The sequence below is a fragment of the Manacus candei genome, unplaced genomic scaffold (genome assembly GCF_025592945.1).
Source record: "Manacus candei isolate 608988 ecotype Guabito, Panama unplaced genomic scaffold, ASM2559294v1 h1tg000024l, whole genome shotgun sequence".
NCBI classification, from domain to species: Eukaryota; Metazoa; Chordata; class Aves; order Passeriformes; family Pipridae; genus Manacus; species Manacus candei.
In genome coordinates this window covers 6,099,000-6,121,116 of record NW_026138072.1, presented here as the reverse complement: position 1 = coordinate 6,121,116, position 22,117 = coordinate 6,099,000, and the positions used below count along the sequence as shown (strand labels likewise).

The 22,117-nt window shown below is 41.3% G+C and overlaps 2 protein-coding genes across 3 annotated transcripts in view; one reads left to right on the top strand and one right to left on the bottom strand.

The window, feature by feature from the left end:
* SERINC5 (serine incorporator 5) overlaps nt 1–13,381 on the top strand; it is a 42,812-nt gene extending 29,431 nt beyond the window's left edge. For both annotated transcript variants that reach the window (XM_051788078.1, XM_051788077.1), the window contains 5 exons: nt 2,430–2,556; nt 4,133–4,199; nt 8,076–8,115; nt 8,774–8,921; nt 9,215–13,381. In XM_051788078.1, coding sequence (XP_051644038.1) covers nt 2,430–2,556; nt 4,133–4,199; nt 8,076–8,115; nt 8,774–8,921; nt 9,215–9,362 — 530 coding nt within the window. In that variant the 3' untranslated portion in view covers nt 9,363–13,381. The remainder of the gene's footprint in view (nt 1–2,429; nt 2,557–4,132; nt 4,200–8,075; nt 8,116–8,773; nt 8,922–9,214) is intronic.
* A 5,938-nt stretch (nt 13,382–19,319) lies between these two features.
* THBS4 (thrombospondin 4) overlaps nt 19,320–22,117 on the bottom strand; it is a 39,696-nt gene continuing 36,898 nt past the window's right edge. Inside the window, exons 21-22 of the mRNA XM_051788076.1 lie at nt 21,456–21,595; nt 19,320–19,545 (exon numbers count right to left, since the gene is read on the bottom strand). Coding sequence (XP_051644036.1) covers nt 19,484–19,545; nt 21,456–21,595 — 202 coding nt within the window. The 3' untranslated portion in view covers nt 19,320–19,483. The remainder of the gene's footprint in view (nt 19,546–21,455; nt 21,596–22,117) is intronic.

The following is a 22,117-nucleotide window of genomic DNA, read 5'->3' as shown; positions in this document are numbered from 1 at the left end:
TAGTAGGTGCAGACCATCAGAGTGGATATACTAAAATGACTTTTTTTCTTCTAGAAAAAGTGTGCTAAAGTGTGCTAGATCACCTTAGCACTGGATTCCTAATGGAGAAAAAACTTGAGTACCACTCATATTTTGTTTTGAGAGGAAACATTCAAATAAAGGACTTGGAGTTACATTGCAGTAGAGATGATGCTGTTCTTCAGCAGATTTCCTGAACTCTACTTGCCTTCTAGCTTTTGGCATTCCAAGTCAGGAGTATGGAACTCCCTAGAGTTTGAAGGTCTTTACACTGTGAAACCACAGTAAGACTTCACAAGCACAACTTAAACTTTCCTTTACCCAGATAACTATCAGATTCACATATTTGGACTAGAAGCATTCTTTTCACTTAAAGAAGGCTTTTCTGGCTTGAATTAGTACTAAAACACCCTTCTTTATTATTGCTCAACTGTAAGTGTTGAATAGCTGAAACAACAATAACTAGAGGAAAATAAGTCAACTGGCAGGAAGCAAAAGTTTACACAGACACTTCCCAAGAAGAAAGGGGAGAGATGGGAAAAAAATATCTCTGTCACACTTGTATAGGTACAGACACACACAAAAGTATTCTAGAGTTAAAAAGGAAAACCAGACAATATTTAGGTGTAAGATTTACTTACAGAGCTAAAACAGTACTTCGAATGAATATAAAGTTGAATTTAGAAGGTGTTTGAATTACTCCTAAGTCTTGACACAGTGTAAAAAGAAAAAGAAGGGAAAGAAAGTATGTATGGAAAGAAATCATTGGCCTCGGGTTGTTTCATGCTTCTGACAAAGACTTAAGCAGTTAAATGAATCCTCTGATTCTTCTTGTATGTATTGCAAGTGTGGTTATTGCATTTGTATGCAATATTTGTATGCAAAGACTATGCATCATGCACACTCTCTTAGACCTCCTTGAATCAGATGCTCCTTCTTGTCTTCCCATGACTGAGAATTTTCATGGTTGTCATCTGCTCTCAGAGGTGCTCCATCCTCCCTTGATTGTGTGATAAGGACTCTCATACTGGCCTGTCAGCTTTTACAGTGGCATGAGCTAGAGAAAGTATGGAATGCTGGCACTTTCTGTGGTGTCCCATGCCCTGTCACTGGTTTGCCATGAACTTACCTAGTGTTAAAGCATTACCCTCATTTGTGAAGAAAGGAATTTTCAAACTGTCCGTCTTTCAAATTGGACACCTCGCATACAAGGCCTGAAGAAAATACAGGCTGCAAGTATTTGCAACACCCAAAAAGAGTTGCAAATGTCTTTAGAAAGGATGGGCAAACAAGTTGTTATGTCTCTTGAATCTGTGCTTATTATAATATGCCTTGGCTTTTTAGTGCCAGACATCACTAAAATGCCTGCTAAACAGTGGGCCTGCCTTGCTGCAGATGTGTCCCTGATGGATATAGGTGGGGGAATCTGCACATCTCTGGCCAAGGTATTTCATACAGACTGGTTATCCTCTTCTTTTGCTCTCAACTCCACACTGTCCCCTCTGTGTCCTGATAAAGCTGTTTGTCCAGCACTGCAGGGCCATGCAAAATCCTCCCCCGCTGGGTCAGGGAACTGACTGAGTTTATTTTTAACCTGGATGTAGCCCTTACTGCATTTTTCCCTCTGTCCCTACCAACAGTTGTGCTGTCTCAATGGGAATGCATTGTGGCTGCTGGAAAGTAAAAGGAGATGCCATAAGCAGCATTGACTCAAAAACCTCTTGATTTGAGATAAGGTGCAGCTGTAATCTCTTGCTTTGGGATAATGCTGCAGGCTACTCTCTGCCTTTCCTTATTCCAGGAAGATATCAAAATGCCAGATGCAACTTGGAACATCAAGGACTGAAGTGGTTTCATTTCAGGGATCTAGAAGTAGGATTTGATTAGATGCCGAGAAAAGATATTGCCTGAACTGGTGCACCTTTTTTCCCTTGGTCTTCTGTATATCCCTCTGAGAACAGGGCTACTACTGACCACCTTTTTTCACTCTGTGTGAATTTCATAGTTGTCCTCAAGGCACCCTTTCTGTCAAAAAAATTTCTGGTCTCAGGTCTGTACTATCTTGGTCTTATATGGCTGTGGAGTGTTGGCAGACTTCCAAATTCTAATTTCTTACTTCATAAAATGTGTTTTCTCCTTTTTAGTCTGCTATGGTCAAATAGGAAATTTTAGTACCCTAGTAAGTTGCATTTTTGTTTTACCTGAAACACAGAGTCTGCCAGATCAGCTTTACAGATTTTTTTTTCTGTATGATCATTTTTAAAAGATAGATAGAAACAACTGAAATGTACCTACCCTGTATCTGAAATAACAAAAATATTTCATTAAAAACTGCCAGTCTGAAGATTACTTTGAAATGCAGTGAAATGATCTTTGCAAACTATTCTTTCTGTTTGATCTGTTTTGTGAAGTCCTGGATGAAAACCATCGGAATATCACAATCTGTGTACCTGAATTCAGTCAAGGCCTGCATAGAGATGAAAACCTGGTTACTGGCTTGGGTACTACGATTTTGTTTGGCTGCATTTTATATTCTTGGTAAGTCTGAGGGTTTGCGGTTACCTCACTGTAAATACAGTGTTGTGGTCCAAACAGCGAAGGCTTATAGCAGAGCTTATGCAAAATCACAGAGAGATGTAGCATAGAGCTGAGCTGGAAAGTTAATATTCTCTTCGGTTTCAGAATTGCAGATGTTTTAGCCAAAAATGTTCTACAAGATAATACAACTTTTGAAACAAATATATCTCATTAAAAATCAAATAGAGCAATTTACATCTAGAAATGGAGGGAAAAAATTTTCACCTGTCCTTCATCCCAGGGTTCTTTGATCCTCTCTTTACGCTTCCGTAAGAAAAGCTCTATGCAGTTATATCCACCTAAAAAATCTACCTGAAATTTTTGTAGCCTCCTTGCAGAGGCTATGACAGTTCTTGGGGGTTTTTAAAACAAACAAACTGTTTGGGAGGGTTTAGGGCTTCCTTGGATAAGTGATGAGCACAGTATTGCCATCAAGATTTGCCAGAGATCTGCTCTAAAAAAAACCCTCTTTGTGCCCATGTATCTTTGATGCTAACCTTGTATTACTGCAGCTCACATCAGTAAATTAAGTCATGCTCTGGGACGGGAAGTTGCTGATGACTGAAAGGTGATATATCTTGTGTTTTGGCTGTACAACTTGCCAGGAGACAGGGGCTGTCTGCTGCAGGTTTTTGAGCAAATTCTGCTTCTGAATCAGTCCACTTCAGAGTTCACATACTGAAACTCCTTCATAATTTTGAAGTGAAAACAAGAGACTTACTCTTCTGTTATCAAATGTGCATATGTCTTCTGTTTAACTCTGATATAAAATAATGGATACCATGTACCATGGATCTAGTTCATGGTAGAAGAGCATTTCCAGTGCCTCAGGGAGGTGTTTCAAGAATGCAGACAATATTCATGTAGCCTGCCTCTGAAGTGTACCATGCAGCTGGGGAAATAAGAAGGCCTTCAAGGGGAGTGTTTTTGAAGCATTGCTTACCAAGGCTCAGCATGTACAGTAAAGCATTACACACCCTAAAAGGGTAAGACTGCAAGAAGTGTTTCCTATCAAAAGAAACTAGAAAGGATTCCCCCCAGACAACTACAGCCATGCAAGAAAGTGATTTCTAGGAACTGGTACACTGACAACAGTTACTAGTAATTTACTTTTGAAAACTGACTGCTGCCAGAGACCTGCGAGTTCACTGGCAAAGCCTCTACAGAAATGCTGAGCCAAAGTGATGGCTGTGAACTGAGTATAAAAGCATTGGTTGTGCACAGCAGAGATCTCTTCTGACTTGCAAATTGGAGTGCTAAGATGTTTGGTGCTGTCTGGTGGTGAATTCACCACCTTTCAGGAGTGATCTAATTTTAAACTCATGATACAGAATAAACTGGCCAGTGGCCATCTGCCAGGCTGGTTTGTACTAGTGCAGAACGAACTTATGTACTTAGTGCTTTGTGATAGCATCCAGGCAAATGCTTAGCTTAGACATTGGAATAGGCTATTTATGTTTGCTGTGATGTTGAAAAGTAACCCTGTTGGGGTTAGAGTTATGCCCAGGAGATTGACACTAACTTCTTTTCCTCCTAGTTTGACCTCAACAACACGATCAAGTTCAGAGGCACTGAGAGGAATATATGCAACAGCTGAAACTGAAGTGAGTTCTTACTACTTCCCACAGGATTTCTGTGCAGACTTTCTCCTCTGCTTTTCTTGTTGTTTTCATGGCCAGTAATCTGTAATTAGGTGTAAACAGAAGCTTGTTTGTGCTACATGCCTCTGCACATTGGCCCTTCTGTAGATCTTGCTGGTTTGGTGGAGGTGCCTTTATATAATGAAATAATTTGCTGCTCTTGAAGTTTATTCAACATCCTGCAGACTTCCTGTGAATCTTGTGCTTCCCATGAGCTCATGCCCTCTCATTTAAAGGACGAGTGTGCTGGAAAGCTATCAGTAAAAAAGGTGGAGGCATTCTTGAGCGTTTTCAGTCCTGATTGCCTTTGTTCTCATACCAACTGATTATGATCCCAACTACTTATCTCATTTTTATTTCCACACATAAGTACTTCCTTTCTTTTTGCCCATAACTTCATCTCTGGTGACATTTCTCATTCCTGTTTCAGCTGTACAGGTCGTTTCATTCCACCTGCCTGTTTGTTTGGCCTCCTTATCCTGAGAACACCCAGAAAACACTAGAAAATGAGTGGGGTTTTGCTGAGTAACAGTCACCCCTTACTTAGGTTTGGAAGTGTCGCTCTTCGAATGTATGTGTGTGTTTGGAAGATGAATCTCTCCCCCTAGCTCTCTCTGCATTGGCGTTACTTTCATTCTGCAGTTTTAACTTCTATTTTTCAAATCTTTAATGAAAGTGTTTGTGAGAATTCAAAAATGCAGAAGTATCTGCTGAGGCACCTGGTGTTTGCAGTAGCTGGGCACAGGGAAGCAAAACACATTTCACTGTGGGGGTGTCACACGGTGCCAGGGGAGCTCACTTTGGCAGGATGCTGCAGCTGGACAGGGTGCTGGTACCAGACCCAGCCCTTACAGGAGGGCAGCCTACCAACTGGCTGGGCACTGACCACCGAGACCTGGCTCAGTCTGCCTCAAACAAGTCCAGACAGGACCTGTGCCATGCTGCCCTGTGCTGAGGGATGGGACAGGGAGCACCGGAGAGAAAACAGACGCCCTTCACACCCATGCACCTTCTTTGCCCACCTTACACAGTAAGAGGTCTTGTCCAGAGGGTGTGGGTCTGTGCCCTGTGGAAGGAGCAGTGGGAAGGCTGGAGGCCTCATTGTGGGATGTGGCCCCTCATTGGGAAGGTCCATCTGTCTGCCATAGTACTTGCCCACAGGATTAGTTCCAGACTGTTGCATATTAACGAGCCCGACAAGAGCCACTGAATGTAAATATAAAGAAATGACGGATGAAGAGTAATTAATTGCACTCTGATTGCCTTCCCTGTGGCAAAAGGCCTTTGTCTCTCAGCCCAGAGCGAACGCGCAGCTCTGCAATTGTTGCTGCTGTACAGAGAGTCTGTCAGTGTCTGTGCTGGAGGCAGCTGAGCGTGTACAAGGGGCTGGGGGGTGTGTGCCAGTGTTGCTAATTTCATCATTCTGTCTGTGCCAGGACTTAATTGCAATTGATTAAAATGTTTGAGGGAACCCAACCCTTGCTGCAGAATGTGAGTGCAATCCCAGGGTAGCTCAGGCTGGCAGTGTAGGTGAGGCTTGGCACAGAGTAGAAAAAGATACAGAATGAGGGGTTTGCTTAAACTCTCAGATAGTCTCTTGAAAAAGAATGAGCTTTTTGGCTTCTCGTGAGTTATGAACCCAGTGAGTGCAGGTAATCAGGAATATGCAAGGTAAAAACTGCCACTTGATATTTCTGCTGGACAATTTACCTTAAAGACCTGCCATCTGTTTTCTGGGAAAGCATGCAACTGGCCATTTGACAAATGAGAGAAATTAGAACACAAACTTTAGAATAGCAAGGGTAAATATTCATTCATGCACGTGAGGTGTCCCAGCCAACTTGGAGCACCCCAAATGTGGTTTTACACAGGGTTCTTATACCCTTCGAGCATTCAGGTACAGCGTGATTTGACTAATCACTAGCACACACACCATCTAATATAATTATCTAATTATAGTAAAACTCTGCAAAGCAACTGTATTTCTGCAGCATTCTTGCCTCTTATCTGTTGATCCAGACATCCTTGAAGTCAGCCTTGAGATAGTTACTTATCTATGATACTGGTATGGTTTCAAAGATGTTTTAGAGAGACTAGAATTGCGGCCTTATCTTTGCTGTTCAGGGGTATCTTTTATCCTTCAGAGACAGCTGTGAGCTTCCAAGAAGCAAAGTCCTTATTTCTGAGGCTGGACTGTTCTTTGGTTTGTTTTACTTAAGCATGAACAATACCAAAGTGTCCAGTAAAATTCCAGTACCTCACTACATTGCACTGTATAATGTGAACTAATGTAAGTAAACAAAGTTAATAGACTTTCTTACTATAAAGACTGACTGGTATAATAGTTAGGGAAGTGCATTTTCCTAATAGGGTTCATTGTCTTAATCAGACCACAAGCAAAATAAATCCCAGAGAAGGATTTTATCAGAATAAATAACACTGGTGATGCACTATAGATAATGCTGGCTTGTACTGTGGTCTGGTGCAGAAAATACTTATATATTTATTAAATGGTCAACACCCTTTGTCCATTTATATTACCAGACAGTGTTGATTTCAGTTTTCCTTTTTCCATCAGTTTAACAAAAAAAAAAAAAAGGAAATATTCATTTAAATAAAGCAGAAAAATCAACTTCCTTCTTTGATTCATTCTGCTTGTGCTCATTCTGGCTCCATTTCAGCAGAATCTTGCAAAGATAATTACATTTCTGAGTTATGCTTCTGCAGTTGTGATTTCTAACCCATGCATGTGTTGTGACCCGCCTCAGAAAGGGGGGGAGTGGAGTAACCTAGGTTCTTATATTAATAAGTCCCTTAGGGTGGATTAGAGTGAAATGGCACTGAATAAACGGTGTTTGAAAACATATATATGTAGGGTTTATTTTAGAACAATTTTGTTTCAAAGGTAAACAGGTATGTTGCTATTTTGGGTGTTATCATCTATATCGTCTATAGCAATATGGTATAAAGATAACCTTTAGGGGAAATGCATAAGGGAGAAAAAGGGAAAGACAGGATAAGAGTAAGGGAGAGGAAGGGAAAGAAAAGATGAGAGTGCAAAAATGTGTATAGTCACTGCCCACGAGGTCCAGCAATGACACTTGGTAGTTGCAGCTTCCATGTCTGTCAGTTGAAGTGGTGGCCTTGATCCGCTGGGGGTGGGGGAGGGAAGCCCACACTTTCCAAGAAGTTATGAGTTATTATATCCATGGACAGTGTCACGGGCCATGCCACGAGCCTCCAACATCTCCTGGGCCTGCACAGAGTTCCTGTGAGGGGCACATAAAAGGGTTTTTCCTCCCTTTCAGGATTGGCGGGGGATGGGCTTTGATGGGCCAACAGCCACCTCTTCCCAGCCTGCAGAAGTCCCCTGGTGATCCTAGAATGCATAAATCGTTAATCATTTCAGTCTCTGACAGCATCAGAGTTTTAAAAGTTCCTTATACTTTCATCTTAGTAAAGAAATTTCCTAAAAGGAACTTGTATGCAGATCTGAAGAGGTAAGTCCCTAAATACGAATGTACTTTACCATAGCTTTTCTACCATTTTGTCGTAATTATTTGCTCCTTTATTGGACCCAAAGTTATGTAGAAAAGATAGAGTAATTCTTAAAGAATGTCTCATTTCTTCAAATTTACTGAGTAGGTTTTTCTGAAGCTTAGAAACTGTTGTTGTGAACTACTGGGCAAATCCTAATTTGAGTTTTGTGCTGGTTGGAAATACAAACCAGACTTCTCTAAATTAATGTCTGCAGCATAGACACAACAGACCTTCCTTCCCCAACTGTTCTGCTTTGCTGTAGCACAGATTCTTACCTTCTTCCTGTTGTCTGTTCCACAGGTAGCTCGATGCTGCTTTTGCTGTGTACCTGATGGAGATGGTAATTATGTTTTCAGTGCAAAATTTACCTTATTTGTGGCTTTTAGGCCAAAGCTAAGAAAGTAAGGATGCAGCTGTGGATGGAGAGCTGCTCATATTCTGTAGCATGTCAAACTGAAGCAGATGAATTGCTCAAAGTTAGGCTACAGAGGGAAGCTAGAGATGTCACAACACCATTTTAAAAACACTAGGCTAGTTATTAATTCTTTAAACTGCAACATACAAAGAGTAATCTCTGTTCTTTGCATGCCTATGGGTGTGACTGGTTGCTAGATTTTTGGCTCAGCAGCTCTGGGGCGAGTGCAGTTCGGTAGTGAGATAAGAAGGGAGTGTCCTTTTTGCAGACCTGGTACAATCAAGGTTATCAGCATGGACTTGCCAGAAAAATATCATACAGGTAGAGCAATTTAAATGGTCCCAATGCTCAAAAAGTACTCAGTAGGCCAGGAAGCTGCTACAAGGCAGGATTTCAGTGTTGGTCCGGTTTTTCACTGAGGGTTTAGGCCCATAACTTGAGGGCAAGGAAATGGTGTAGGCTCTGTATCAGTTACACTTTCCTAAATCACACTGTAGATGATTTGTGGTGTTCTTTGTGAACAGCTGCTGTTTTCAGTACTCATTACATTTGCAAAAACTTTCTTGTTTCCTGTCTCTTACAGCTGATGCTGAAGATCACATTGAAAAAAGAGGAGGCCAGACTGTGGTTTATGATGAGAAGAAAGGCACAGTGTACAGTTATGCCTACTTCCACTTTGTTTTCTTCCTGGCTTCGCTCTACGTGATGATGACAGTAACTCATTGGTTCCAGTAAGTGTATTTCTTTAAAGTTGAGTAATTAATGTCTCTGCGTTGAGAGAAGATATGTGAACAGGAGGTTCTGCTATTAGGGTGTCTTCTCTGCTTATGTTAGAAGCTTGAAGAGACATCACAAGTCTTTCCCAGGCATTCTTGAGCCAGATCTTGTTCTATAAAGGGCACTCTCCCTTGCTTCCTGTATGAGTTAACCTAGTTAATGTCTCTGACCCACTTCAAAAAGTAGTGGATTCTGCAGTCTGAGATATGAATAGTGTGTTTATTGCTTTTTTATTTCTCTTTAACAGTTATGAAAGTGCTCAGATTGAAAAATTCTTCAGTGGAACCTGGTCCATCTTCTGGATTAAGATGGTCTCCTGTTGGGTTTGTGTCTGTCTGTACTTATGGACTCTTATTGCTCCACTCTGTTGCCCAACCAGAGAGTTCTCAGTGTGAACAGTCAAAAGGTCATTCTAAGTTTTCCTCTGATTTGGGGTTTGGTTTTTTTTTTCGTGTTTGTTTGGGTTTTTTGGTGGGTTTGTTTTTGTTGGTTTTTTTTGTTTTTGGAATGAGGAAACACCTATCCTATTTATCATAACATACCAGCTAGTATCTTTTCAGTCAGACTAAATGAATGATTGAAGACTTTTTTACCTTTTTTTATTATCATGAACAAGCATTGCCCAAGGGAACAAATCTCTTCCAGAACTTTATAATGCTCGTGTGGTATGTAGGAAACACAATTCTTGCATGAACTGGAATAAGTGAAGTGCTTTTCAAATAACTGACAATCTTTCTCTGGCTTCATTGACAAGAAAAGCGAAAATCATGGTGCAGATGCATCTTCTTTCTTCCTGTAAATGTTGGGTATCTTCTAGCAAATATGCATTCCTTTTTATACTTTTTCATTAACTACATCTTTTACAGTTTGCAGTGATGATTTGGAATGCTGTTTTGTACAGCATATAATTCTTGTAAGTAGTATGCAGATTTTTTTTTCCAAAAACGTATCTAAATACTTCAGTAGAAGTAAGAGAATATATAAGAATTTGACTGCCAAAGCATCTACTAAAAATTGTTTATCAACGTATTAAATATATTAAGTTATTGTACACCTAGATTGAGAAAGGAATCTACCAATGATAGTATTTATTCTATTATAACTTTAAAAGGCACCTGGGTATTATATGCAATTTATATCTAGTCCAGTTATTAACTGGAGGGGAGTCATACACACAAATTCTCATTTTGCCCAAATTTACTTTGCCAGATCATTTAAAAGTTGAGTGTACTGCATGGGGATTTAAGATACGGTACATTCTTTATTCACAATGTTTGCTGTTGAGAAAATGCTAATTACAGGAGCACTGCCAGTTGCTGTTAAATTTAAAAGTAGGGTGCTTGCTTACGTTTCTACCTTGCTGTTTCAGCTTGTGTCTAAAGATCTCCCAGGATCTTCACTTCTGTTTCCATGACTAATTTTATAATATTGGTTGGAAAAGGACTATAGTGTGTCATCTTCCTTTTCTCCCTGTGTGTTGGTTGGAAAGTATTTTTTCTAACTGCTATATTTTTACACTCCTCTGTTGATATTAATTTTGCTGTTGGGATGGGAGTTAGCCAACCAATGTTTTAACAGAGACAAAACTTCCTTTGGAGAACTCCTATTCCAAGTAGTGGAATCGGAATAAGCAGTCATTAAAACAAGGAGACACAAACAAGGAACTGCCTTAGTACAAATGACAATATTAAACACTACCTTGTCACCCTTTCTTTGCTCTAAGCAGATGATTTGGTGGTAGAACAACAGCTCAAATGCCCTAAATGCTGAATAAGGTTGAACTCACATAGTTATCTGCATTCATATTGGATGAATTTATGACTTATGCTAGTCCCAGAGATTTTGTCTTCTCTCCCTCTACATATATATATATATATATACACATACACCCCCATACAGTGTGAAGTATGCAGGATAAAAACAAAATTAACCAATTAACCAAAAATTAACCAAAATTAACAGTTTCTCTTTTTTGTTTTTTAAATATGATTGAGCCTTAAATCTTCACCCAATGCTTTCTGCAAAACAAAGAAAACACAGCATAGGGGCCTATGAGGTGGCAAAAAGATTTGCATGCCTTAGTTGTTCTGTTGCAATAACTGATGGCTAATGTACACCTGGTGAGTAATCTTAATATAGTACATCTCAGTTCTGCCCTTGTTTTCATTACCATTTTTAGCTGCCTTGTTGCTATGGTGTACCAGGTCTTCTGTCCTGCTTGGAGCTTTCTAGGGGTGCGATCTTCCCCACCCTGTACACTGTTACCTGAAACAAAATCTACAGATTTGCAGTCCTGTATACTTATACCACCTAGCCCTGTGATTAGAGACTCAAAATACATCTATCATGAGATCTAAGGGAAGGAGTTTGTCCAGCAGTGACTGTCTCGGTGCTCTTCTCCTTGTTTGCACCAATAGTTAAAAAAAGCAGTTAAATCTTGGCTTTGACATTAGTCAGAAAAGCAACAAGTAACTCTGGAGAGGGAGGCAGGTTTTTCCCTTTCCCTTTGCTTCTGCTGGGAGATTCTGATCCTGCCAAGAGCTGTGCTAGCATGGAGACCTGTCAGTATATCTCTGTCTGCATTTGGAGTCTTGCTATGGAGATCCTTCTGCAGCAGAAAAAGGCCTTTGTTAATGCATTTTCAATCTAGAAGCATTTATCTGTCCCATCTCTAAGATAAGAGCTTATGGGCTGTGCAATGACAACTAACAGTTGTCCCACCTACCTCATAGCAGCTATTCTGATAAACAATCTTGATCCAGTGCTAGAGTTGTGTGCTACAACTGAGATAGTCCAGGCTCTCTTCCTCCTGCCTTGGCTGGTCCCTAGAGGCTTGCAGGATTTGCCTTCTAGTGCAATATCTGTTGTACTATGAGAAACTGACCTTTTTTTTAAATTAGCCATGTTTTTTGTAATAGAACAATCAGGGCAAGGAGCTTTAGAGAAGAAGGCATGCACTATGTCAAGTTATAAGGCACAGAATGGTAAGTGTTCTCTGGTTCTGATAGCAGGCATCCCAGTCACAAATGTAGATGATCTTAATACATATCTTGGCCAATGGATGTTCTTAATTATTTATGAAAATTCTTATTTTATGTAGTAACTACATAAGGACTTTCTGCTCCTCCTTGTGCTCTTTTTTTCTATAGTTTGTCTTTAAGGAAATAGGTTTTGCACAGAGGAAACAAGGCTGTAAACAGAAAGTCTGCAGTGAGGCATGAGTTGATTCTTACACAGCACTCACCTCACTGAGCTTCTCCTTCCTCCTTACAGTCTACCAACTATTGATCTTAAGCATCTAGATCTGCAGGTATACGTAGGGTGAGAGTGGGGCAGTGTCCGATTACACAGTTTTGTCTGCTACTGAGCAAATGTTGAGAGAAAAAAAACCCAAAAATAATTTTGAGGGCCTGTGTGTCCAGGTTGTTGCCCCAGATCCAATGATGGAGTTCCAGGCCTTTCTAAGTAATTGGTAACTAGTGCACCTGGGTGTGCAAAGCCTCTACTTCCTCATCAAGGCAAGACTTCCTGCTGGCCAGGCAAATGTTACAGCCTTAGTGTTTGCTGTAAAATCTGTACTGTGAACTTCCATGTGCAACTACTTAATAAAATCCTCAGCTCGGGTCAAGGATTCAAATGCCCAGTCCCTATATTCCAAACAGTTCATGCAAATGAAATTTTTAAAAAAACCTTTTCAAGAAGTGCCTTCATACCTACTGCTGTACGTAGCTAGTAATTCATGTGGCACTGAAACTGGACTGAGCCTGTGACTGGGTGATGCTGCCTCATACATTACACCAGTGTGTACAAGGCACAGTCAGACCCATGGTGCATGTGGAAGACCAAATAATCTGTGCTTGACAAACCTTTGGGGATAAGACTGCTTCGGGTATTACTGTGCAGTGGAAAAGTAACTGGGAGAACTCACAAGTAGCCTGATGCTTTTGTAAATAAACAAGTAGGTTTTGCTTACATTTATATTTAAACTGTAAACAGTTAACTTTCTCTCCCTATACCTGAAGGTGCAGGTGACTGCTCTTCTTGAGGCAGTTAGCTGCACCATGTCTGTCCTGCCTTGTGCCACAATTATTGGGTGAATTTGTGTCCAGACATAACTGGTGCAGCATTTCTGGCTCCTAGTGGTTTTGGACTCTGTGAAGAGAGGAAGTTTGCAAAGACAGGAAGACTAGAGAACATGTCCTGTGCTACATTTCCTCTAGTTAAATTTGAACTAATGCTATCGTTTAATAGGCTCTCAGAGAAACAGACTGTGTTGGCAGTTGTTCTGCTAGGAAGGTGAAATGGTTTCACTGGCATTCTTCTACTTTTTCAAATTTACCATGATAAAGATTTTTGGGACCTGACCGCTGCAGTATCATCTGAGACTGGAACAATTTTAGTTTTTCTCATGAAGGCAATGAAGAGCCATAACCATGATTGGTTCATTTTTGGCGTAAAATCAGTGGGGCAGACTCAGAGAGCAAGTCTCTAAGTCCAAGTAGCAGGTCTAACAAAACAAGACAATAAAACCACATCAGGGAAGTACGGAAAGCAGATGGTTATGCTTGCTTGCTGTTTGCCACGTAGTTCCTCAAAGTGTGCAGGCAGCCCTTGCAGCTGGATGCTGAGTAAGGAACTCCACTGCAATTACACATTGAAGGTATTATATGTTTGTGATAATCTTAGCTTTCTGCTTCAGGCACTTCCATGAGGTTCAAACAGCTTGTACATGCCCAGCTAATGTGATAGATCCTGGCAGGGTTGGGCCACTTTCCTCTGAAATGTGTAATGCAGTGTTGCAGTATGCATAGTCCAGAGAGAGGGTTTGCCCCCTTGCAGAATCGTGAACACTGCATGTCTATTTATTTATTTATTTTGTGGTTTAGCACCTTTTTACAAATCTATAAGCGCTTTGGTATATTATAAGCTGTGCATGTGTAACTGCTTTGTCAGCCATTGCTGCAGCCATTTCTGGGCTAAAACTATGCTGTTAAAGAAGTAACCGTTGCACTTACAAAACAGCTGCTTCTCTGGTTTTTGCTGATGCATCAGGAAAATTTGGATACTCAAGATAGTGCTGCTTGTACTTTGGGTAGCAGCCCACAGATCAGCTGACCAGATCAGCAACAAAATAATTAACTGCTTTTAAAACATGCTATAAATATTTTATAAACTATAAAGTGTTAGGCTTTTCTCCTAAGTAAGCTGATGAAGCAAAATACCATAAGACTGTACCTATGTGGCTAGACAAATTGAGATTATCTGCAGCTAAAAATTTGCTCTCATTTTTCCTTCTCGGCTTTAGAAGCAATGACTTTTGCTTGCAGGTTGTATCTTATTTTATTTGCCTTTTCTCCTTGGATTTGTTTTTTAAAGGCATTGCTAACCTGTTTCACTCCCAGACAATCTGCTGCCTGTCCAATGGGATGTCTTTGGTGTTAGGAACTAGCCAAGACCTTTTTGCCAGGTCTTATCGATCCTTTCCTTTTCATAGCAGGACAGCCTGCAGCACTGAAGGAAAGTCAATGATCATAGTTTATGGATCAGTTTTCCTCTGTGAAAACTACTTCTTTGTTTTCTGAAGTGGCCTACAAATTCTTGTCAGAGGGAAATACATAATCAGCACCAGGACATTTTACTTGTGTCTTCAGTTTCATAAACAGTAGTTAGAATTCAGTGTTTCATGTGACTGTACAAGGGAATGCCAGGGGTCAAGTGCTTCGAAAGCTTTGGCTTTTTGTACTCATAACAAGATATGTAGCTTGGGAACTGGTATGTCTCTGCATTTTCAACATCCTGATGGCAGAATGCCCAAGTGCTCCACAATGGGGATGCAGACACACTGTGCAGGGTTTGAAGTAGAAACTTTGAGAGACTGGCATGATGACTGCTTCCTAGTGCCCAAAGAAATTCTGTAGGTTTAAATCTTAAATCCTGTTTTGATTGTTTTTTTTATCAAACCTGGATTTGATTAATTTCATACCTGTTCATTAATGTTGTTTTTAAAAAGTTGGAATTTATTTCAGATACAAGCCACATTGACTTCCCTCCCTGTTTGCCAGTCTCCAGTAATTGTCAGTGCATAGCGTGCAGCTGTTTGCAGAGACTTGTTTGGAGCCATAGTCATCAGCCCTGAAACCACTCCAGCAGCTTAAAGCTTCCAGGGCTTTTGCTCACCAGAGCTGCAAGGTGCAGCACTGCAGCCGTGTTTTTGCCAAAGAAGCCTCAGTGCAAAGCCAAGAATTTTGGAAAGCTATGGGGAAATACTGAATTGTTGATCATACTGTAGCTTTGGTTTTCCTCTGCTGATTCAAGTCTGGGTGCTTAGGTGTCATTTGACATCTATGCACACTGAAAGCTAGAAGAATTAACTTCCAGAGAAAATCATTCCACTTGTAACATACAAGCTGAGAAAAGATTAAGTAGGAATTTATGGGTTCACTGTCTTGCTTTTTGTTCACCACTAGTGCATGGTGCTCAGTCTCATATATGCCATGTTCAAAAACTGGATGCAAAATAGTCAAAATATGAACACATTTTCTTAATAGTGAGGGGATTTTAATTAGTCTTTTTCAAGATTCTTAGTATCTTAAGGGAACCTTTTGGCATGTATGTGTGGTTTTATTTTAATAAGCTGTAGCTCAGTGAAGTGGAGGTTTGCTAGTTTTAATTATTTTTTGCTAGTGTTGTGATCTGTAGCAACTGTAACAGTTTGACTTTTAAGGATTGGTAAAGATTTCAGAATTGTAATATCTTCATTGTAAAATAGTTAACAACTTTACCTTCATAAAGCATGTTAATGGTTTTTACGGACACTTCCTTTTGTATACTGAGTGAATTTATTGTTATAGATTAATGGACCAATAAAATTTTTCTTACATTTGAAATTAATTGTTGTGATACATAGAAGTTGAAAAGTCTATTCAGTCTAGGAGAAACTTAAAAAGTATCTAAATATATGAGCTAAGCAGTTACTGAGCCAGTAAAAGTAAATTGGTTGATCTTTTCGGTCACTGAATTTGGATGTTTTTTAACCACTATTATTACAAGACTTCACTGTCCATGTTATTTTTGTATTTCTCCAGAGCATAATATTGGACAATGACAGATTGCATAGATTTGTCTGTGACATCTGTTTCGTACAATCCTGGTCCTTGAGATGTGTCAGATACTTTGACAATGCAAACAAAATACCTTCAAGGCTGGTGTAGCACTGAAGCCTGTGCATTTGTTTGAAACACAGCTGTCTGATTTTTTTTTTTTTGCACTTGCCCAGACAGTAGAGTGGGTCGCTGCTGGATTTGACATGCCTAGATCCACACCAGGGAAAGTGCTTTGTTTCCATGGAGGTTTCTTGCCTCTCACCATCCATGTCCTGTTTCAGCATGTGCCTGCTGCAGCCTGCCTGCTGGTACTGGTAGCACCTCAGCTTGCCTGCTGGTAGTGGTGGCACCCATGCCAGAGGCTCTAACAGACCCACACCAGGACACAGTTCCCTGTGCTGACCAAGCTTCCAAGGGTCCAGTGGTGGCTGCTATTCTCTGTGCAGGTCTGGTGCATGAGAGAATTTTGGTGCCCTGTAGCTGAGAAGCATGCATTTTGACCTGAGTGCAAAGCAGAGAGGGGTTCTTGAGTGGTGCCAAAGGGTTGTGAGAGCCGACTGTCTTTGCTTGGCAGCCTCTCACCAGTCTGCCCACTCTGCCCTCACCCAGCCCCACAGCATCCTGGCAGGATGTTCCGTTCTTGGGATTCAAAACAGAAGGTGGTCTTCAAGGACCGGAAACACTTGAAGTGTGTTTGCCATGGTGTTTGCAGCACACAGGATAGAGTTAACCTTTGTTGAGATGTTAGACCCTGGTGCAGGAGCTACAGGACTCTGAGCTCCAGAGTAGTAACAGCTGCTGCACAGGCGGTGGGAGCAAGAGAGAGAGCTGTATGTTCAGTTTTAAAGATGTGGGATTGCACTGTCTTCACTTGCCAGAGGCCACACATGGAGCTATGTCTGCATTGCACAATAGTCCAGAAGGGGGTCATGGTGCTAGAGAAGCTAGTTTACACTCTTTTACACAAGGACTGCACAATCCCTGATGTGAATGTGAGGGGTAGTTTTCCCAAGCTCTCATCTTCTTGAGGCAAATATTTGTCTGCAACAGCTGGACTTCACTCTTCCTGAGCTTGCAAGCTGCCCAGCTCTTGGTGTGTCAATACAACAGACATAGTGAGCTCTGGCATCCCATCATAAGGTCCCAACAGCACCTTCTGAAACGAAGGAAAAGTTGTGGCTATCTGAGCTGCGATTTGTTTCTGTGGCTGCCAGTAGAGCAAACCAGTATGTTTTCTGCCAGGGGAGGTAAGAGGTTCACAGCTTCACTCAATTACCTTTGACAACAGCTCAAGAGCCAGAGCCTGTATCTCACCTTCCATTCTCCAGTGGCCAGTGGCCATGGCACAGAAGAGAGCCTGGAAATCGGCAAGCTTCACAGTGGTAAGCCAACTGTTATGGCAGAGGCCCAGGATGCTCCCTCCCAGCCGCTGTAGCAGGACGAGAGGCTCCAGCTGCAGACGGGAGGGCTGAGCAGAGGTTTGGAGGCTGGGAAGGATTCAGAGGCCTGCTGCAATCATGTTTTTGGAGCTGGTGTGTGCTGTATGTGCTGAAGACGGGTCAGGGTGGGCCAGGCCTGTTGCATCCACTGTAAGGAGATCACTTGTGCAAAATGTGTGCACTGCAGGCCCCAGTTTTTCTGCACCAGTGTGTGTGTGAGCACAGTACAAGTGACTGCCTTCTGCCCAGTCTGTGGCCAGACTGTTCAGAGAGGAATTCTGCCTGGAGAAGGGGCTCCATCAGTGAAATGCAAATGTGTGACAAGGAAGACATAAATTTGCTTTACAGTGTGTGTTCTTCATAAATGAACAATACTGCAGTTACAACCCATGTTCAGCTAGAAAAATACATTTTTTTCCTCATTTTTTAAACATATTTTGACAATGGCCTCTCTGTTGTTCCAAAGTAAGTAGCCTTTCAGTCCTCTGAAAACCTGATGAGTGAAGTTGGGTTTAGTGAAGCTGTGAAGCCAAGGGCAAAGGAGGACTGAAACTGGAGGACCTTTCACCGTGAAGCACTGAGCCAGAGGAATGCTCCTGCATCATGCTCTTTGCTGCAGGACTCTGGGATCCCTCATGGGACAGGTCCCAGGGCCACCCTGCTTCCAGAAACATTGGCTATGGTGGACAAGCCCACACAGAAAAGTCTGCCAGTAGTCAAAGCCTTTGATAGCTTGTAATATCCTTAAGGGTATATTTATTGTACTGAAAACAGGAAGCTTTTGTTGTTTTGATACTTTTACCTGATAATTATACTCAGCATTTCACCTGTATCCTTGGGCTGGGAAAGAGCTATGAGTGTTTATTTTCTCAGAGCTATTTCTGATTCCCTTTTTATTTCCTTCTTTCTCCTCCCCCCAGGCTGAAGTGCTGTTTCCCACTGTCCTTTTTAAAGTAACTATCCTAGAAGCTGCAATATCCTTCTATTCAGCGGTCCTTGGAGCTTGTCCTCCCTTCCTCTCCTAGTTCCATTTTTAAAAAGAATGTAGTAGAAATGCACACTTTATCAACACCTTTCTGCACTTCAGATTATAGACTGCATTGTGATACAATTCCAGTCCTTTTCCAATGGTTACTAATGCTTAATGCAGTGTTTTGGGGTTTTAACTTGGCAATTTATTTGCATGAGATTGCAGTACCTGCCAATAGAGCTCTGCTCTGAATGGGGACAGCAGGTCAAAGCCTGGCTTTGTTTATGTGAAAGGATTATTTTCTCCGTCTAGGTGATTCTGCATTTATCTCCGTAGTCTTTTTCTTTTGTTTCAGTCTTGTGCAAGCCATAAGATGTGACTACATCGCCCTGCAGGCAGCTTTTTTTGCTTTTACTGGATGCAGTAGTGTTACTCATACTTTCTGGGAATGGGAGGCCTAATAGAGTTCTGAGAAGAGGTCTGACAAAGGTAACAGAGTCTCCAAAGGTATTAAACTGTCCTAAAGGAGATACTACCTCCTTTAGAGAAATAACTGTACCAAAGGAGATATGCTATTCCTAGCAGGACTGGAAAGTTACTAAGAAGCCCTTGGCTTGGCCAGACAGCTCCAAACCACTTCATGCCCAGATGCAATCTGTTGTTTCTAACACATCCAAGGTAGACAAAATTTTGCTTTCTGGCCCACCGTGTTTAATACTGAATCCAAAAAGGCAATAGATTCAAACTTTTCCTGAGAATGTTTTAAGCAAGTGTCACTCCATTTACATGCTGCTCCCTAGATTTTAGGACAAATTTGAAAACAACTGAAGCCCAGGTCTATTTTGTCTCCTTTTTATTTTCACTTTCATACCAAAAAAAAGTCTGACATAGTCACATCAATGAGAACAAAGCTGCGATGTGCACTCGGACAACAATGATCATATAAGGATTTAAAATATATTGTTTTACTGTTTGCAATAGCAATGTTAGTTTGCTTTTACTTCTTAAATATCCCCAACACCAAATTGCTGTGCTTGAAATTCTTGGAAGTCCTCTGGGATGGTGTCTGAAAACAGGAAAATATGCAGAAGTTTAGTCTCTTCTGACAAAATCAAGGAGCCATTAAATTAATGAATAAACCACCTCCTCTTTTTTTTAGGTAACATGCTTCTCTTTTGTTTACACCTTAAGAATGAACAGGGAATGTTTTCAGTTTAGCTGTACACCACTGAAAATCACAGAGAGGCTAACAAGGCAGTGAGTGCTATAGTGCCAGCCCACAACAGAGTATTATCAATCTTCAGATTACATTTTTTTGAAAACTTTGTGCCTTGCACTCTTAAACTTTGATTAATAAATGCTGACTAGAAAGGCAAAAGAAGTGGTTGTCTTGCTCTGCACACCAGACATGTTTGCAGTGTCAGCATTTCTATTTCTCATGTATCCTAATTCAACTTCCCTGTGATGGTTTCCCATGCCATAAGAAGGGACAAAAAACATTAACCTCAGGACAAATAGCAACTAGCAGAAAGACCTGACCTGAGACTTGGCGAAGGGAGCTGGAGATGGATCAATGTCATAAGAGTAGCTACAAGTTCTACAAGTTCTGTTTGAAGTGCTGTTTGCAGTCCGCCTTTGCCAGGTCCCAGAACATTTTATCTGGAGAGCCACAGAGCCCACTGCAGAGCTAAAGCTGCAGCCAACAATGAAGCCACAGCAGTGAAACTCAACTGCATGACATCAGCTTTAATATGATTATTTCCACCCTGATGCAGGACGGGTAATTCTAAACTCAAAAAAGGATGTAACTGTATAAACATAACACAGTATATAGAAAAAAAAAAGGGATAAGTCCTTTGCTTTTTGTTGAACATTTTTTTAAGGCTTGAAATTATTTTCAAGCCTTTTCTGCAAATGTAGGAACTTGTCTGAAATGAGATCAGAGATACCTGGGGACTCCAGAGACTTTTTGACTGGGTTTCATTAACTTCTGTAGCTCCTGCAGCAAAGCCTGCTGCCTGCTTACTGCCAGGTAAGTATGACTCAGTGGCAGCTTTGGGAAACTGTGTATTGTTTAAGATGTATATCAAGTAATTTTTAATTGTAAGCACTGCTGTCTAGAAGTTCCCCTGTTTAACCTTGACCTCCAAGTGCCAGCCTAGTGTACCGGATGTCCAAGAACCAGAGTCCATCAGCAGAACACGCCACAGAGTGGCCATGCAGCCCCCTACACGAGCTGGACAAGGAAACTATTCCAACTTGGCTGGTAAATTGTTTTCTGAAGGCTGGGTAGGGACTGATGCTACTATCTAGCTGAATCTAGCTGAACTGCTTCAATCTAGCTGAACTGCTGCCAGGGCAGAAATACCCTGACACGATCAGCTTCTGTGTGGAGTGATCAAGGTTTGAGATATTTTACATAGTGGGAGATCAGAGCTAAGCTGCAAGGCTCTTGCACCAAGAGAAGCAAGACAGCACTCTCCCACAGAGTCAGAAGGATTCCTCCATGGGAGGAAAGGCATTTTATGATCTTCCCCTCGCACACACAGGAGCAACCAGCAAGTACATGAGTGACACTGATGCCTAGTGATTGAGCCCACTGGCCCTCCAGGTATATTTCACCCTTTATTCAAAGCTCGAGGCATTCTACATCTGTGATGGCCTGAGGTATTTATTGTGTGTGTACAGCTCTCGCGGTCAGTTGGTTTTAAATAATGTTCCTAATTCTCTGATGACAGCTATACTACTCAGTTGGCACAGTCTGCAGCTCTGGGAGGAGCAGCTCTGAGGCATTACTTCCCATCTAGCGGCGCTGCACTGTGCTGCTGGTATCAGGGGAGGTGTTTCACAGCTGTGAAAAACTTGTAAATGAAAGGCAAAGGAAAGGATCAAAATGGCTTAATCCAACAGCCACACTACCAGTTCTTCATGGTCACTTGCTAGTTGTGAGCTAAAAGGAAGTAAGAGCTGTATTACCATTGCAGCGATATTTCAGGTTAGACCAAATAATGTTTTCCTGAGAGAAGCAGAAAACTCCAAGCCGTCCTCCACGCATTGTGGTGTCTATAGTTACACCAGAGTCTGCCACGAGGTCAGAGCCTTCATAAAATCTTGCCCTTAATGAAAGCAAATAGAAGCTCTATTAGGTCTTTTCTAAGGCTGCAACATTCCTGAAAGAAATGTTGTTATCCATGGAGATTCTAGCCTTGGACATGTTATCCCTCCTGTCTAGCCCAGGGGAGAAAAAGCAGTTAAGCTAGCTCCTCTGTAGGCTGGAAACTAAATGAATGCTGCATGGTGGCAAGATCCAGCCAGGGAGGGTGTGTTGGGGAGTTTCTACACATCCTAAAAAAGCCCTGGAATGTTTAGTCAATCAGGCTGAGAGCTTTAGCTCTTGAAATTTTCCACAGTCGATAATAATAGGAGAAAGGGAGAACCAGACTAGATCAGTTGAAAAAAGCCAGATGGATATTGTCTCACACAGTTTGAAACTGAGGTTTTTTTGTGGTTTTTTTTTTAATAGGCAAAGTTTCAAACAAACCATTTGGAACCTTAAACTTGTCTGTGAGATGTCTTCAAAAATGTGAGTATGATTAATTCTAGGAACAGTTTTGCTGATCTAGCATCCTCTTGTTAAA